Source organism: Salvelinus fontinalis, chromosome 22, assembly GCF_029448725.1.
Source record: "Salvelinus fontinalis isolate EN_2023a chromosome 22, ASM2944872v1, whole genome shotgun sequence".
In the NCBI taxonomy this organism is placed as follows: domain Eukaryota; kingdom Metazoa; phylum Chordata; class Actinopteri; order Salmoniformes; family Salmonidae; genus Salvelinus; species Salvelinus fontinalis.
The window spans coordinates 3,370,818-3,388,510 of record NC_074686.1 but is presented as its reverse complement, the minus strand read 5'-3'; the positions used below and the strand labels follow the sequence as shown (position 1 = coordinate 3,388,510).

Below are 17,693 nucleotides of genomic sequence, written 5' to 3'. Positions count from 1 at the left end.
GTTGGACGCCCGAGTGATGCAACCTGTCAGGATGCTTTCGGTGGTGCAGCTGTAGAACCTTTCGAGGATCTGAGGACCCATGCCAAATATTTTCAGTCTCCTGAGGGGGAATAGGTTTTGTCATGCTTTCTTCACGACTGTCCTGGTGTGCTTCGACTATGTTAGTTGGTTGGTGAGGTGGACGCCAAGGAACTTGAAGCTCTCAACCTGCTCCACTACAGCCCCGTCGATGAGAATAGGGGCGTGCTCGGTTCTCCTTTTCCTGTGGTCCACAATAATCTACTTTGTCTTGATCACGTTGAGGGAGAGGTTGTTGTCCTTGCACCACACAGTCAGGTCTCTGACCTCCTCCCTATAGGCTGCCTCGTTGTTGCTGGTGATCAGGCCCACCACTGTTGTGTCATCGGCAAACTTAATGATGGTGTTGGAGTCGTGCCTGGCCGTGCAGTCATGAGTGAACAGGGAGTACAGGAGGGGACTGAGCACGCAGCCCTGAGGGGCCCCCGTGTTGAGGATCAGTGGGGCGGGTGTGTTGTTACCTACCCTTACCACTTGGAGGCGGCCCATCAGGAAGTCCAGGATCCAATTGCAGAGGGAGGTGTTTAGTCCCAGGGACCTTAGTGATGAGCATTGAGAGCACTATGGTATTGAACGCTGAACTGTAGTCAATGAATAGCATTCTCACATTTTCAAGGCACAAGGCAAGACCCAAATGCAGACACAAGAGGTAGATTGTTGGAGTCTTACAATGTTTAGTAATCCAAAGGGGTAGAGAATGGTCGTGGACAGGCAAAAAGGTCAAAACCAGATCAGAGTCCAGGAGGTACAGAATGGCAGACAGGCTCATGGTCAAGGCAGGCAGAATGGTCAGGCAGGCGGGTACAAAGTCCAGAAACAGGCAAGATTTTGTGTCACCTGTATCGAATCCTATTGGACTTCTTTTTTTCCTAAACACTGCACTAGATGACTGACAGGGGGTGCTGTGCTGAAGCCACCGTGCCTCCATCTGGGCCCTCCACCACCATTGTAAAAAATATTTTGGAAGCTATAGAAATGCACTTATTAATGTCTACATTTGTTTTTGACACGTTTATTATTTTACGGACAACTCAGTGCATACTTCTAAATTATATTATGAGAGCCAAAAAAAAAAAATTAAGAAAAAAATTAAAACATTTTCCTTAAAGTAGAGTTTTTGAAAGTACTAACGTTACTGTCCGTACTACAACACACAAAATACGGAAATACATCTAATTTTGTCATTTAAACATTTAATTGAAATAGTGGAGAATTCTATTCATTCCTGTGGATGACTTATTTTCGGAGGAGTGTCAATAAGGCTGACCGGTGTCTTCAAAGCCTGTCATTGGTCAGTACATAGCAACAGTAATCCAGGATTTATATACATCATTGGTTTGGACAGCCAGGCTGTAACCTCTGTGCTGTGATTGTAAATCATTGCATCGATGCAGCCACGTTTGTGCACTAGAAGTCCCACCATGACATGATAATATCACATACTCTCTAAATATCCTTGAAACATAAACGTATGCATAGTCACGTCTACACAACCCATCATGACACTTCAATTGGTTTCAAATAATTTATTTGATGTTTTTCTCTCATGAAGCCAGCTTCTTCGACCACAATAAAAACAGAATAAATCCAAATATTAAAATTGCACACGTGGGAGCATAAATCAGATATACCATAAATCCGATATTCTTAATTTAGATTATTTTTCATCTAAAATTGAGATTACAGCATCCCATGGAGCCATTATAACGTTTGTCCCCTTATTTGGGATGTCGGTGATTCCTCACAAAACCAGGATGAAAAAATACCATGATTTGGGAGATTTTCACAACATTTATCCATAGAATGCTTCTTTGGAGGAAGGATGGTTGACATATATTTTACATTTGTGTTTAAAAGCAGAATTGAGAAATACTTAATCGAAGTTGTCCTATTTATGACATTTTGGCCTTACCCAGGCCTCCTTTAAGACGCCATAATGTTTCATATGTAGGTGCTACAAAAACCTGTGTCTTATAAATATTTTGGTATTTTGGTATTTTGATTTCAATAACAATTTTCTTACATGAATGAATGAATATAATATAAACAAGAATATAGAATATAGAAAAAAATATTTGGCAAATCTTTCAACATATTGTACATCCTGCAAATCACCAGCAGTGGGCAACCATTTTGAATCAATTTTCACATTCACTCTGTTCTTAATGCTTACAAATTGGATAATAACTCTAAAAGTAGCAGAGAACTTTGATATGTCCATAGAGTATATATATTACGTTCAACAATATATAGAAAAAATTGCCAAATTAAAAAAAACACTTATTTTTCAGTATTCATAAATTAATGCAAGAAAATTGTTATTGAAAACAAAATACTACTCATATTACAGAGCAAGTGGTAAAGCTTCATATGACACCAATGTTTGCTTTGTAGCACCTACAGAAAAACATAATGGAGTCTTAAAAGAGACCTGTGTCAGATCAACATTTCATAAATATGCCAACTTTGATGAATTATTTCTCAATTATGCTTTTAGATACAAATGCCAAATATATGTCACCAACCCTTCCTCCAAAGGACCCTTCTATGGATTAAATGTTGTAAACATCCCTTAAATCCTGTTTTCACCCACATCACCCATGTGCTGTAGTCTCACATAACAACACCAGAGACACAAACATAATACCTTTTCCATTCAAAACTATGCAGTCAAATTAGTACAGATACAGTAGATATACTACTCTTTTTCATTCTACCACATTAATTCCACTAAAGGGCAAACAGTGAAAAATAAAAAAATATATTATAATAATGTGCATTGGTGATTATTCCATAATGTATCATCAGTATTTTCAATAATCTGCATTAAGGCTAGCTGAAATCCATTTTGTGGTTCAAACAGAAACAGTAATTGAACAAAACAGAATTCTCATGATGTTACATATAGCCATGGTTTGCCAGAAACTACATATGAGGGGTGTTCACAAGGCTCAAAATTCATCTTGGACTTATAGATGACCTGTTCTTATATCATCTGTATGAGCAAATCCAGCAGGCACAGGGACCAGATGATATACTGTTAGCATCATTGAGGATGCGTCCAAAATGACATTCTAATCCCTTTCTAGTGCACTACTTTTGTCCAGAGCCCTATCGGGAATAGAGTGTCATTTGGAATGCACAGTGAATCGTTACAGTGCTGATGCAGAGTTTATATACAGTAGAGACGTTTTGTTGTTGAACTAAGCTAATCCACTAACTTGCATAGACATGTGATCATCACCCAATAGTACACACCTGATAGTAAAAATACAACAAGTGTATATAGTAAAACTTATAGGCTACAATATGTACCATGTTTTCATATTGTCTTTACACTTTTACACTGAAATAGAGGAGTTGAGGCTCCACCATTCTGTCACGTGTGCTCCCTCTTCAGCCTCTTGGTCACCAGGCTGCTCGTTATGGCGCGCACCTGTCACCATCGTTACGCGGACCTGCGCATCATCAGACACACCTGGACTCATCACTTCCCTGATTACGTTCCCTATATGTCACTGCCTTTGGTTCCTTCCCAAGGCGTTATTGTTTCTGTTTCAGTTTCTTGTCTGTGCATTGATCGTGTTTCTTGGTTGGTATTATGTTGCATATATTTATTAAAACACTCACTCCCTGAATTTGCTTCCTGACTCTCAGCGCACATCGTTACACAATCATCTCACAAACTACATAAAACGGTTATTTTTTATTCAAAACCAATAGTCCCTGATCCTATGTAAAATAAAACATTGTACATCAAAAAAGATTACTAACATTAAATGAATCATTTCAAAGAAACAAAATACAGGAAAACAAAAGTCTTATTGCAAGATAAAATCTAATCTTAACCACACTACTTGAGCAATTTGGCGAGCCGACTGATGTCTACCGATGGCAAGACTCATCTGTAAAATAGAGAGATAAAGAGGAGTTATGAGACACAATTCAGACTGGACAACCACATTTCAGACTGGACAGCCACATTTCATGACTGGACAACCACATTTCAGACTGGACAACCACATTTCATGACTGGACAACCACATTTCATGACTGGACAACCACATTTCAGACTGGACAACCACATTTCAGACTGGACAACCACATTTCATGACTGGACAACCACATTTAATGACTGGACAACCACATTTCAGACTGGACAACCACATTTCATGACTGGACAACCACATTTCATGACTGGACAACCACATTTCATGACTGGACAACCACATTTCAGACTGGACAACCACGTTTCATGACTGGACAACCACATTTCAGACTGGACAACCACATTTCAGACTGGACAACCACATTTCATGACTGGACAACCACATTTCATGACTGGACAACCACATTTCATGACTGGACAACCACATTTCATGACTGGACAACCACATTTCATGACTGGACAACCACATTTCATGACTGGACAACCACCCGTTGCTGACAGGTGTTTAAAATCGAGCACACAGCCATGCAATCTCCATAGACAAATATTGGCCATAGAATGGCCTTACTGAAGCGCTCAGTGATTTTCAACATGGCACAGTTTTCCAACAAGTCACTTCGTCAAATTTCTGCCCTGCTAGAGCTGCCCTGGTCAACTGTAAATGCTTTTATTGTGAAGTGGAAATGTCTGGGAGCAACAACGGCTCAGCCGCAAAGTACTAGCAGCGCTGTCTCATCGTTCACTCCACCTTCTCGGGAGCCCCACTTACCTCCTTTGGAATGCTTCAATGGAGAGCCGAGCACCTGTCGGGCGTTCCTAGATCAGTGTGTCCTCGTCTTCAAGCTTCAGCCCTCCTCCTTCCCCTCAGACCGCTCCTAGATAGCCTACCTCATCACGCTGATGACCGGGAGGGCTCTCACCTGGGCTACTGCCGTGTGGGAACAAGCGTAGAGTGCTTGGAATCCCACCTCGTGCTTGGTCACGGCACTCAACTGGGGTATAGGGAAACAGGTCTGAGAGGCGCAGCGGTCCCAGCCGAACCCTGGGGGGGGCCCTGATAACTGGATGTTTGTGCCTGACGCTGTCCGCTCTGCTGTCCTGGAGTGGGCCCATTCCTCCAGGCTTGCCTGCCACCAGGGGTCCCATCGGACCCTGGCCTTCGTGCGACAACGCTTTTGGTGGCCAACGATGGTTCCGGATGTCGCCGCGTTTGTATATGCCTGTACGGCCTCTGCTCAAAACGGCGCTTCTCGGCAAGCGCCGGCTGGTCTTCTGCAACCACTGCCTGCCCCTCACCGATCCTGGTCCCACATATCCCTGGATTTCGTCATGGGTCTTCCCCCGTCTGAGGGCAACACTGCCATCCTGACTGTGGTTGATCGGTTTTCCAAGGTCGCTCACTACATCACTCTCCCTAAACTACCCTCGGTCAAGGAGACGGCCCAGTTCATGGTGCAGCACCTCTTCTGGATCCATGGACTGCCCGCGGACATGGTCTCCGACTGGGGGCCTCAGTTCTTGTCCCGGTTCTGGAAGGTGTTCTGTGCCCTCTTGGAGATTTCCCATCTTCAAGATTATTAGCCCCTCTGCTGTTAATCTTCTGTTGCCCAGTACTCTTCGTATACATCCCACCTTTCATGTGTCCAGAGTCAAACCTATGTCTCACAGCCCTTTGTCTCCTGTGTTCTCTGTTTGTCTGTTGCCAGTTCGTCTTGTTTGTCAAGTCAACCAGCGTTTTTTCTCAGCTCCTGTTCTTTCCAGTCTCTCCTTTTTCTCGCCCTCCTGGTTTTGACCCTTGCCTGTCCTGACTCTGAGCCCGCCTGCCTGACCACTCTGCCTGCCCCTGACGCTGAGCCTGCCTGCTGACCTGTACCTTTGCCCCACTTCTGGATTGTTGACCTCTGCCTACCCTGACCCTGAGCCTGCCCGCCGTCCGGTACTGTTGCCCCACCTCTGGTTTACTGGCCCCTACCTTGACCTGTCTATTGCCTGCCCCTGTTGGAATATTAAACCCTTGTCAATTCGACGTGTCTGCATCTTACCTTGATTCCTGATACTGGAAGCAACGTCTTTTCGTCAGGAGCTTCATGGAATGGGTATCAATGGCTGAGCAGCCACACACAAGCCTAAGATCACCATGTGCAATTCCAAGCGTTGGCTGGAGTGGTGTAGAGCTTGCAGTCATTAATCATGCTTCACCATCTGGCAGTCCGATGAATACATCTGGGTTTGGCAGATGCCAGAAGAACGCTACCTGACCCAATGCATAGTGCCAACTGTAAAGTTAGGTGGAGGAAAAATAATGGTTTGGGGCCGTTTTTCACGGTTCGGGCTAGGCCCCTTAATTCTAGTGAATGGTCATTTTAACGCTACAGCATATAATGACATTCTAGACGATTCTGTGCTTCTAACTTTGTGGCAAGAGTTTGGGGAAGGCTCTTTCCTGTTTCAACATGACAATGCCCCTGTGCATAAAGCAAGGTTCATACAAAAATGCTGAGATCGGTGTGGCAGAACTTGATTGGCTTGCACAGGGCCCCGACCTCAACCCCATCGAAAACCTTTGGAATGAATTGGAACGCCGTCTGCGAGCCAGGCCTAATCCTTCAACATCAGTGCCCGACCGCACTAACGCTCTTGTGGCTAAATGGAAGCAAGTCCCTGCAGCAATGTTCCAACATCTAGTGAAAAGCCTACCCAGAAGAGTGGAGGCTGTTATAGCAGCAAAGGGAGGACCAACTCCATATTAATGCCCATACTTTTGGTCATGTAGTGTATTTGTAAGGAAGTGACATATACTGACCCACTCTCAGCACTCTCAGGCCAGCCGCTGCTCCCACATTCCTGCTGCTCCTGGACACAAGCACTCCGCTCTCCTCCTCCTCTTCCTCCTGCACCTCCTCCTCCCTCCCTTTTTCCTGACCAAGTAAGGGGTAGTGGGTGGAGTCAAACATGGAGGTCTCTGATGGGTACTCACACACCTGCTCCAGCTGGGTCTCGTCGAAGCACACCTTCCCCTGGAGGGGGAAAACAAGACAGACACAGGAGAGAGGCTTACACAAATGAGCCACACCCTTACAGACAGCCTGACCACATTGCAGTGTTATAATAATAAGGATGGACATGCTTCAAGAACAATAACAAAAAATAACCTTTACTTTCAGTGTTGCCCTTATTTCAATTGAAAGGGAGATGGTGAAGGCACCCATAAAAACGACATAATTAGGTTGTACTGAGTCGGACCTTCCCTGACAAAAATGTGTGTAACCTACAGTTTGTTTACTTAGCAAGGACACTGCGTTTTGGTTAGGTCAGGGTGTGACTAGGGTGGGTACGCTAGTTTTGTATGTCTAGGGTTTTTGTATGTCTAGGGGTGTTGTATGTCTAGGGGTTTTGTATGTCTATGTTGGCCTGATATGGTTCCCAATCAGAGACAGCTGTTTATCGATGTCTCTGATTGGGGATCATATTTAGGTCGCCATTTTCCTCGTTTGTATTGTGGGATCTTGTCTACATTGAGTTGCCTGAGTGCATACCAGTAGCGTCACGTTTCGTTTGTTCTTTATTTGTTTTGGTGAGTTTCGATTTATTAAAAATATGTGGAACTCTACTCACGCTGCGCCTTGGTCTCATCTTTATGAAGATCGTGACACCTGGACCCAACAGGAAGTAAAACCTGGCTCCTGGGATGTATGTGTAGGTCGTTATAGTACATTATATTATAGGTCGGTGTAGTACATTTATATTCACAACAGACTGACTGCCCACACACTCCTGATAATAAACTGGTGTGAGAGAAGTTAGACGAATGAAGCTCAGGCCCAGGAGGCTAATCCCTTACTGAACTGATTAACCCAGGCTAACACAGCAGGGGAGAGCATGGAGGACAGACAGAGAACCAGAGAGAGAGAATGAGGAAGAAAGGAGGCGCACTGTGTCAATCGCTGCTCCCAAGTGGCACACAGTCTAAGGCACTGCATCTCAGTGCAAGAGGTGTCACTACAGTCCCTGGTTCGAATCCAGGCTGTATCACATCCGGCCGTGATTGGGAGTCCCATAGGGTGGCGCACAATTGGCCCAGCGTTGTCTGGGTTTGGCCGGGGTAGGCCGTCATTGTAAATAAGACTTTGTTCTTAAATGACTTGCCTAGTTAAATAAAGGTTAAATAAAAATAAAATAGTCACACCGGGAACCTTTACGAATACTCGAAAAAATGTCTTACACAGGATGTGGGGCAGCCACTGTCGACGAGAATGGTACCTTGGTCTAGTTTGAGAGAAATAGATGTGCCAAGGGAGCCTAGGGATTGAAGAGGGTGGAGAGAAAAGATCTGACCGAGGATGAGGAGGAGAGCATAAGTCATCCCCCTCTGTGAGATGATGCTGTTGCTCGGAGGAGCTGACGGCAAACAGTCTCAAGGACAGCAACGTGAGCAACAGGTGGCCAGGAAACACCAATAGGCTATGGAAGAGTTACGGCAGGACGACTATAGTAAAGGAGATCTGTGCTTAACAGCTAGGAGGAGTACATTACAGGATTTGGTGCCGAACAGATACCAAAGAAACGATTCTTGGGGGTTTTCTCATTACTCAGTGTGGACTGAGTGGGTGAGATTCATTCAGGTGAATGATCCAAATAATCATCCAAATATATCCCAACAATTAGGTTTGGATATCTTTGGATGATTTCGGTCAGAGTATGTCCATTCAGTTACAGAGGGTGATACTTTGTCATAATCCACATTCTGTATCATAGTCTATTAATAAACAACCCTGCATAATTTATTCACTCAAAACCAGTGTCTTTAGGGGAGATCGGGGTATGATGAGACGTTTTTTACATTCAGCGTCACTACGTCAAGGGAAATATGGTATTCTTTCTAACAAAGATATCTATATATTTCAGGATGTTTTGTATCCCTGGAAATAATCTGAATGAATGTAAACATAACAGTTTTGAAAACATAGCTTGTCCAAATAAAGTGGTCTCTTGAGCATAGTGACAGGTAAGTTGAGCAGCCTTGAGGTAAGTGGGTGAAGGTGCTGGTAGGTCAAAGTTTAATTAATGAAATGGGGGAGTGGTATATTGTATATCCTAAATGTATACCTACATTCAGATATAGATCTCTCTGTTCAATGTCACTTATCCTCCCATTTCTTGACCACTTGTCTGGGACAGGGATGTTGTTTCGATGTGCCAATTCGTAGGCAAGTTCTCTGCATTTGAGGCTACTCAGCCCATGAAACTGGTCCGTGAGAATCTTGATATGTTCATCATCTCAGACTCCGTGTCATCAGATAAGACCTTGTGTGCCTCTGCTACTCTATCATAGCCTCTCTTTCGAACAGGTACATTTCTTTTTTTGTCAATGTACCTCTTCAGTGTCATTCAGTCAAATGTTTTCATCCCTTGCTGCTGCTCGAATTGACTTTTTCCCTTCTCTCAATTCCATGTCTGAACTCTCAAGAACCTCAAGGAGGGGCTACACCCCTGCTTGTTTACGTTTGTAAACATGGGGCATGATGATGTCTGCTCTGTCACAATAAAAATGCACTATCTTTAGTTCATATGCATGACACATGGCAAAAATACTATGCATAAAACTGGCAAAATGTAATCATCATTTGAATGGGGCTTGGTGGCCATTGGCTCAACTTACCCCAGCGTTTCCCAAACTCTGTCCTGGGGACAACAGGGGTGCACGTTTTGTTTTTTCCCCCCTAGCATTACACAGCTGATTCAAATAATGAACTCATCATCAAGCTTTGATTAATTGAATCAGATTTGTAGGTAGGGGTAAAACCAAAACATGAACCCCTTTGGGTCCAGAGGACTGAGTTTGGGAAACCCTGACTTACTCCATGGCCATTGGCTCAACTTATCCCAAGGCAAACATTTTGACGACTATATATTAGCCCACACAGCTAGGAGGCACTTTCATGCTAGGTTTAGGACCTCATATTGTAGCGTATAAAGACCCCAACTGATGTATAAAACAATCTTAAAACTCTAACATTTGGTTTAGATACAAGCCTCATGAAACCTACAACACAATATATTAATTTGAGTTTGTGAAAATCTTAATTTTTCATCTGGTTTCATTTTCCATGTGGTTTCTTCCTTCATAGACTCCATGAAATGATGACCTCTTCCTAAATATTTGGTCACATGATTCATCTTGTGTATGGTTTCTTAGAAACAAGGGGTGGCTCAACTAACTGCTTGGCTCAACTTACCCCACTCTCCCCTATATTTGCTATTTCTCTGTCTCTATCATTCAGAGGAAGTGAGCAGGCCTGAAAGAGGAAACGAGAGCAAATATCCAGTGAAGGCATCCAAAATGTCACCCGTTTTTCTGTAAAGTGCACTAGTTTTGACCAGGGACTCAGACAGGCAGTGTCAGCTAGGGAATCACAAAGTTGTTGAGTTTCCCCTCACTACACTTCTGTTTAATCCCACCCTCCTCTTTCACTGACAAATGAGAGGCTGTTCCTCCTCAGTCGCACCAAAATTGGGCTTGATGACCCCAGTTGAAAAAGTATCAATTGGAAATGAGGTTACAGTAGGACAGCGTCAATAGTCAATGTTGCACAAAAACGACCCAATAAACATGGCGAGAGCTTCCTCAACTATAGTGCCATTGCTAAATGAACAAGTTAGTTCTTTTTCATTTGAGGTGTTATCATTCATTCCCATATTTGAATAAGCCTCGAAAGGATGGCATTGGCATCGCGAGACTATTCATTTCGTTCCTACCCTGCAAACGCTGCTATATGCCAATAGGTCAACGTTTGCCAAAATTCCAATGCAGCCAAACAAACTCAGCAGAAACAGGAAAATACAAAGGAAGACTTGTCGGGAAGGCGAACAACGGCGGACTCATTGAAAGACAGGATCTGGCAGAGGAAGTAACCTGCGATATAATGGTGTGACGCAGTTCGGGAACTGTGTAGCATCTTACATTATGGACAGAAAACAAAAGGAAACAAGAGGCTGATAGGCAAAGTAGAATAGCAACGTGCTTTATACTAAAGGTCATGCTGCCTGAGTAAAGTACAGTACATAAACCATACACCTTTAAGTATATAACAATAGGTATACTGTATATAGTAATTGCTCTAAATATGCACATTCTGGTCTAACTTACGCTATAAACAGACTGTACCAGGCTCCCCCACTCTAAAGCTCTTGCTCTATTTGTGTGGGGAGACTGCCATCCTTGTCTTTAGTTCTGCCCTGATGAGCCACTTTGTTATGCGGGCGTCCTAATTACAGTACTCTAAAAGACTCTTCTGTGTCTGAAATGGTACCCGGAAGCATCCTGTCTCCAACAGGCTATGGCTCCAAAATGTTTTCAACGAAAAGGGGACGCAATGTTAAAAACAAACTTGAAAACTTTTGTGAGATTACTCGTCTTTTCTATATGAAAGAGAAACAAGTGATGACTGATTCACAACCCACACACCTCATCTCTGCAAAACCTCCGGTCAGACAGACCGAAAGAGATACGGGGGGAGGAGGAGGGGTGGCTCTAGTTGTCGGTGTGATTTCCTCTCTACCCCTCCTGGCCCCAAGTGTTACATGAAGGATAATTTGAAAGTGACTGGTAATTCTATACATTACGGTTAACCCTAACAAATGATTTCTAAAGGGTTTATAATTAGTCTACTAGTAAATGAGACCACACAGCCACTGCTACTAGTAGGCTACTTTACAACTTGGAATCATGATGTCATGCTTGATAAGGCTTTAACAGGCTTTGCTCAGTCGACGTGCTCTAACTCCTCAGTTCAACCAGACAGGATGTTCCAAATGCCAGCGAAAGGGGATTCTACATGATAGTGTGTGTGGGGGGGGGGGGGGGGGGGGGGGGCGGCATTCTGGGGACCGGTGATAAAAAGGTTCAAATGGAAGCAAGTAGGACAGTCACCGTTATGAGTGTGACAACTTATCCCATAACATGGTGATGGTCTATTCAAGCCATTTTCTGCTATTTTTTTAACATATTTTTTTTACCAATTGGGTCTTTATTAAACACAACCTTAGATGATGGGATCCATGATCGCCACTACAAGATGCGATACATCATCAATGCAATTTGTAGTGCACGGGCTGCAATATGCTAAAAAGGCAGTCTACACTCACCCCTTTGGGAGATGCTTTGGAAGTCTTGACCAGGCAGGACTTGTCCAGGTTCTGATACCCACCGATCACTTCGATCTCCTCCGCGGTGGGGTACCTCTTCTTGCCTCTCTCTACTTCCTCGGTTAGGACAGGCATCTGGGACTGGGCAGACGTATTGGCCAGGGGTCCCGAGGATACTGAAACTGCTTCCACGGCTGCCCCTCCAACAGGCTTCCTGGGGGTGATGGTGATGGTGGTGCCCCTCTTGACCTGCTGGCCTCCAGAGAGGCTTCTGATGGTGAAATGGGTCGGAGAAGGGGAAGGGGAGGGAGAGATGGAGGGGGACTGGGATGGCGAAGCTGATGGGGGGGTTGGGACTCCCTGGTCTGGGTGTAATGAGTTCTCAGGAGAGGGGGTCAGGAGAGATCTGGAGTTGATGGTAATGGATTGGGTCTGTTTGGGTTGGTTGGACTGGGCCTGCTTGGGTTGAGGAGGCCTTTCAGAGTGCAGTTGCAGATTGGACTGAGATTTTCTGGGACTTAGGATTGTTTGCTGGTCCTTTTGCCTCGGATGCGTCTGCTGAGGTTCCTTATTAGGCTGGTTGTGTGATATCCTAGGGCTTTGCTGAGCTTTAGACTCTTTATCTTTCAAATGATTATTTTGTCCAAAAGACGGCCGTGCTGCGTTGTCGTCATGTGATAGTCTCTGTACTTCCTGTTGTTCTCGCAACTGAAGTTGCTCCACCTGACACTGTGCAGTCTGAAGTCCGGACGTCTCATGGCTGGAAGAGGCTTTATTCCCAGATGCCCCACCACCACCCCACAGCTGCTTCTGTATCAGCCTCCCAACTGATCTCTCTGGACTGCATGGCTCCTGTTGTTCTGCAGATATGTGGGACTGTACCTTCGGAGTGTGTGATGGGATAGGCCTATCCACGGTCCTGTCACTCATGCACACCGCCGTCCTGGACCCCACCGTTTTCAAGTTATAGATCCGGCTCATCTCAGCAAGAGAGGGAGGGTGAAGCAGAGAGTGGGAGAGCGAGTCTAGGGGTGCGGGAGAGTGTGAAGGAGGCAGATAATGCAGCCTGTACTCTTCCTCCGAGAGTTTATCCTCTCCTTCTTCTCCTCTACCTCCTCTGCCTCCGCTGTTCTGTTTCCTCTGCCGACCCCTGTCGCACCGTAACTCCGCTAGTACATGTTTGGTTGGATCTTCCCCTCTCTCAGTCGTGTGAGAGCTGAACAAGGCTACTTCACAGGCTGCGATGGAGATCCCCCCGGTTTCTTTCTCTCCTTTGACAGCTTGCGAGAACAAGAGAGGAACAGGAAGCTGGGAGACGGCTTTCGACACGCTCACTTCCTGTGTGACGTCAAACTGAGTGGATGTTGTCTGCGGTGCAGAGCCTTCCTGTCTCTGTCTCTCTCGCTTCATTTCCTTCCCCATCTCTCCTTCCTCACACCAGTCTGAACTTGAAGCTTTTCTAGTCCTTCTAGTCCCAGCCTTTTCTGTCCCCTCAGTCGCATCTCCATCATCCCCCGTCGTTGCCACTCCCTCCATGTTCCTCAGCCTCACCCTCTCTCTCTGTTGGATTTTCTCTCGCAAGGATTCGATGCGAGACAAGGGCTTGGCGATCCTCCAACTGTCCTTCCCCTCCACACCTTTCCCTCCCTCTCCTTCGCAGCTCTGGTCGTATTCGCTTTGGAGGCTGGCCTCCCCCACACCATAGAACACTGTTCTGGGTATGTGTATCTCAAGTGGCATTGGAGGGATTCCAACTGAGGCAACGCGCTTTGGAGACTTAGGACACTTAGGGGTCACTTCCTGAACGGACCTTTTGGGATAAACATGACTGTGCAAGTGTGCACCAGGTGGATGTGTGATGTCCTTGCTTACCTCACCTGGCTCCCTATAAGCTTTGCTCCCTCTCTCAGTCTCTGTGTGCTCCCTCATCACGCCTTTGCTATCCTGCATCGAGGTTTGGGTCCCTTTGTGATTGTCACGTTCATTCACTTTCCCCCCCACTCTCTCTATCTTGTTGATAAGATCCTCTGTGTGCTGTGACAGTGGGGACTGGGTTGAATGGTACCCCGGTGCTCCTTGACTACTATGCCAGTCTGTTCCTTTATGTGCCACAGTGCTGAGCAAGGTTGATGAGCACTCTGTAAAAGCTGACACGTGTTTGTAATGACTATCGACCGACTGAGGAGGACTGGCTCTGTCTACGGAGAGGGTGATCACACAGTTTTGCTGAGTGGTCTCAACTGAAATTGTGCAGTCCCTTACTTCTGATACCCTCGTCATGTCCCTAGAATCTAATCCTCTCCTAAAGTCTGACCCCCTTCTCTCCCGCACTTGAGGTTCTGCCTGTCTTCCACCCACCCCCTCTCTCTCTTTGCTCCTCGCCCTGTCCATCCCTCTCTCGCTTTCTTCTCTTGTTTGCCTTACCTCTCTTCCCACTGCTCTCTCTCGCCCATCATGTTTGATGGGCACTCTTCGCGCAAATGAGGCCTCTGTGTTTTTAACTGAGGCCATTGTAAACCCTACCTCCCCATACATATTCTCTGTTAGTTCCTCTGTCCCCTTGTTACTAAAATCTAACTCCACTCCTGTTACTCTCTCGAGCCAACGGTCAGTCTCTTTTCCGGCGTTACTTTCCAAAGCAGGCTGTCTCTCATGCTGTCCCCCTACCGCCCTGTCTGCTTTTATGCATCCCTCTCTATGCTTCCCTGCCCGCTTTTTATCTGAAAGACAGGTCCAGCACCCCTGCTTGCCTCCTCTCTCTGACCATTCCCCCTCCACTACATCTCCCCTTCCTGCCACCCTCCTGTCTGAATATGTCCTCTCCACCACCTTCCTGTCATGGTTCCCCTCATCCTGTATGCCGTTCTCCTTTGCGCATATCACCTGGTCAGAGAAACTGAATGACCGCTTGGGCACACCCCTGAATCCTGCATGTTTCTCCTCCCCTCTCCTGTCTCCATCATCGTCCTCATCCAGACAAAACCTTTCTCTGTCCCTGCCAGGCCGGATGAAACACTCTGAGCTTTTAGACCGGGACGGGGGTTTTGGATGTTTTCTGAATTTCTTTGTATGCTCCCCAAATTTACTCAGCAGCTCACTCACCCTAACTCCTCTCTCGTTGTGGATACTGTCATCTGTGTCACCATATCTCCTATCCTCTTTTTCTGAAGAAGCAACTTGTGTCCGTGGTCGGTCTTTCTCCCTCAAGTTTTCCCTCTCTTTATCTTTCATCATCAACCATGCCACCTCTCTCTCCAGCTGCCGCTCACAGTCCTTCCCTCCATCTTTATTGCACTTTGCATCTCTCCCTCTTTCTCCATCTCCTTCCCTGCCTGTCCTTTTTAGACCTACACTTCTTGAGTCCTCAGTGCCAGCTAAGGGTTTAATGATCAAAATTTCTGATGCTCGGATCTCTGTGACACTCCCTCCACCAGCCAGAAACTCCTTGAGGTCCATCGTTACATCTCTATTTTCCTGCTCCTCTTCCATCACCTCCCTCTCCCTCTCTGACTCTCTCCTTCTACCTCTCCTTTCATCACTTCCCTTTCTGTCCTGTTCAATAATGATGATGTTGTCTGCTCTGATGGTACGAAGGCCTGGGACTAGTGGATAGGGGTACTTGGGGGTTCCCTCCTCCCTCTCCTCCTCTTTTCTCCCCCTCGGGCAATCCATTTCCCTGTCCCTCACAGTATCCCGGCTCGCCTCTCTCCTGGCACTTCTGTCCCTTTCTCTGCCCCCACTCCGTTCCCTGTATCGCTCTATTTGTATTTCTATATCTCTTCCCTTCCCAGACTCTCCATCATGACCTTTGACGTGGCATCTTTCTTTCTCCCTTTCCTCCTCATTCCTTTTCTCGTGGCCCATTTCCCCAGCCCTCTCTGCTTCTCTTCCCCTCCTCCATCCGCCATGTGTGCAAATGAATGAGTTGTGTCCAACAGGGATGATGGTCTCCTTTAACACCAGACTCTGCGGTTTAACCTCTTCATCCAGCCAAGGCCCTGTGATGTCTGGGCTGAGTGGTGGTTCACTTTCCAGCTGCACTAGTGTAGAGCTGTCCAGGTCACTCGCAGGATCAGAGGAGGACCTGCCCTCCTTGACTTGGAGGGGGCTCTCCCTCTCCTTGTCCCCAAAACTCTCCTGTTTCATTTTCCTCCTCTGGATGATCCCTCGCTTCCAGGAAGGCATGCTGGCGAGTTTGTCCCCCTCCTCTTTTTCTCTCTTCTCTCGCTCCTCCTCCTCCCTCCTCTTTCGTTCCAGCAGGAGTTGTTTCCATTCCGGTAAAGAGGAGACAGACATAACAGAGAAGAGGTCTTGCTTTTGGCAAGTTGCCTAATCTTCCTTTCTTTTAACGCTCTGGCAACAGGTCTGCCAAAAAGGACACATATATAATAAACATATGTTGTGATTTAAATTGTATAGCATATTCCCTTTCAAACTGATCATAGAGAACTGGAGAAAAATGTGTGCTTCCCTTTGCTTTCAAATCAGAATAGACTTTTTATTGAAATGTTGCCTATTAATAGGCCTGCTTTGTACTTTCTAGGACATCATGTGTAGAGGCTACGTAGCCTATTTACTGGATGACATTTTACACAGGCGTCATCCTCCCCTGATGGTTACTTTCTCTATTCATAAAACATCCCATGGACGGATAGTTTAGTGCTGTCGTTTAGAATAACATGCAAACTATGCCTCTGGTCTGCACGCAGCTATACATTTGCAAGCCAAGCGTTCACCCCAATTAAAACACTCCTCGTTTTTAGGCGTGCACGCAAAGAATGTTCAAAAATCATTTTCCAAACTTACCAAATCCTTGGTATTCCGCAGTAATGCTTTATATCCCCTTCTGTGTTGGTTTGAGAGTAGTCATCTTCTGAATGAAGGGCGATTGTGCGCCACCCGTTGTTCTTAATGCGTTCAAAGCCCCAACTGGAGGACTGGTCTCTAGCTAAAGCTTTCCGATATACTTGATTTAATCGATGTTGTCGAAAAGTCAGGATTAATAATGTTCATGAAGCTCGATTATCTAATGACGACTACACTGTGAATTAGAGCATATCAATTTAAAACACCTCCATTGGTAGTAAATGTTCCCCAACTGCAGTGCTGTCCGACTACTGTAATCCACTAATTACATTTCATTCCATCAGGGGAGTTAGTGGCACACACCATAATGGCCGACCTAAGAAGAGGCGTTTAAAGAAGACTCCTGTCTGCCGGTCACTCCCTCATCCCTCCGGTCCTCTAATTGGAAGAGAGAGAGAGAGAGGAAAGAAGGAGAGAAGGGGGTCCCCTCAGCCAGAACATGAGGGTTGAGATGATGCATATTATCCGAGGTGATGTAAAAAGCTTCAACCTGTCTTCCCTGGTGGAATCCCGATTCAAAAAATGTGTGATTTTTTCCAATAGAATCCTATCAGATTCTCACAATCCTATAGGATTTGTGTCACCTCTATCAGAATCCTATTGGTATCCTATTGGACAACTTTTTTCCTATTTGAAATGGAAAGTAATCATATTA

General features: G+C 45.6%; 1 protein-coding gene across 2 annotated transcripts; it reads right to left on the bottom strand.

Moving 5' to 3' along the window:
- Positions 1 to 1,589: 1,589 nt before the first annotated feature.
- Positions 1,590 to 17,521, bottom strand: LOC129819560 (uncharacterized). Of its 2 annotated transcripts, XM_055875913.1 has the most exons (4): positions 16,979 to 17,521; positions 12,173 to 16,537; positions 6,831 to 7,044; positions 1,590 to 3,983 (listed from the first exon to the last, which is right to left on the bottom strand). In XM_055875913.1, the coding sequence occupies exons 2-4, from the start codon at positions 16,466 to 16,468 to the stop codon at positions 3,964 to 3,966; spliced, it is 4,530 nt and encodes a 1,509-aa protein (XP_055731888.1). In that variant the 5' UTR covers positions 16,469 to 16,537; positions 16,979 to 17,521; the 3' UTR covers positions 1,590 to 3,963. The 2 variants fall into 2 exon arrangements, with proteins under 2 accessions (XP_055731888.1, XP_055731887.1); XM_055875912.1 differs by having other exon boundaries at positions 1,590 to 7,044.
- Positions 17,522 to 17,693: the final 172 nt, after the last annotated feature.

Coding starts and splice junctions, on each gene's coding strand:
- LOC129819560 (XM_055875912.1), bottom strand. CDS start 16,468: ATGTCTGTCTCCTCTTTACCGGAATGGAAACAACTCCTGCTGGAACGA. Junction 7,045..12,172: donor CCAAAGCATCTCCCAAAGGG/GTGAGTGTAGAC, acceptor TTCCCCCTCCAG/GGGAAGGTGTGCTTCGACGA.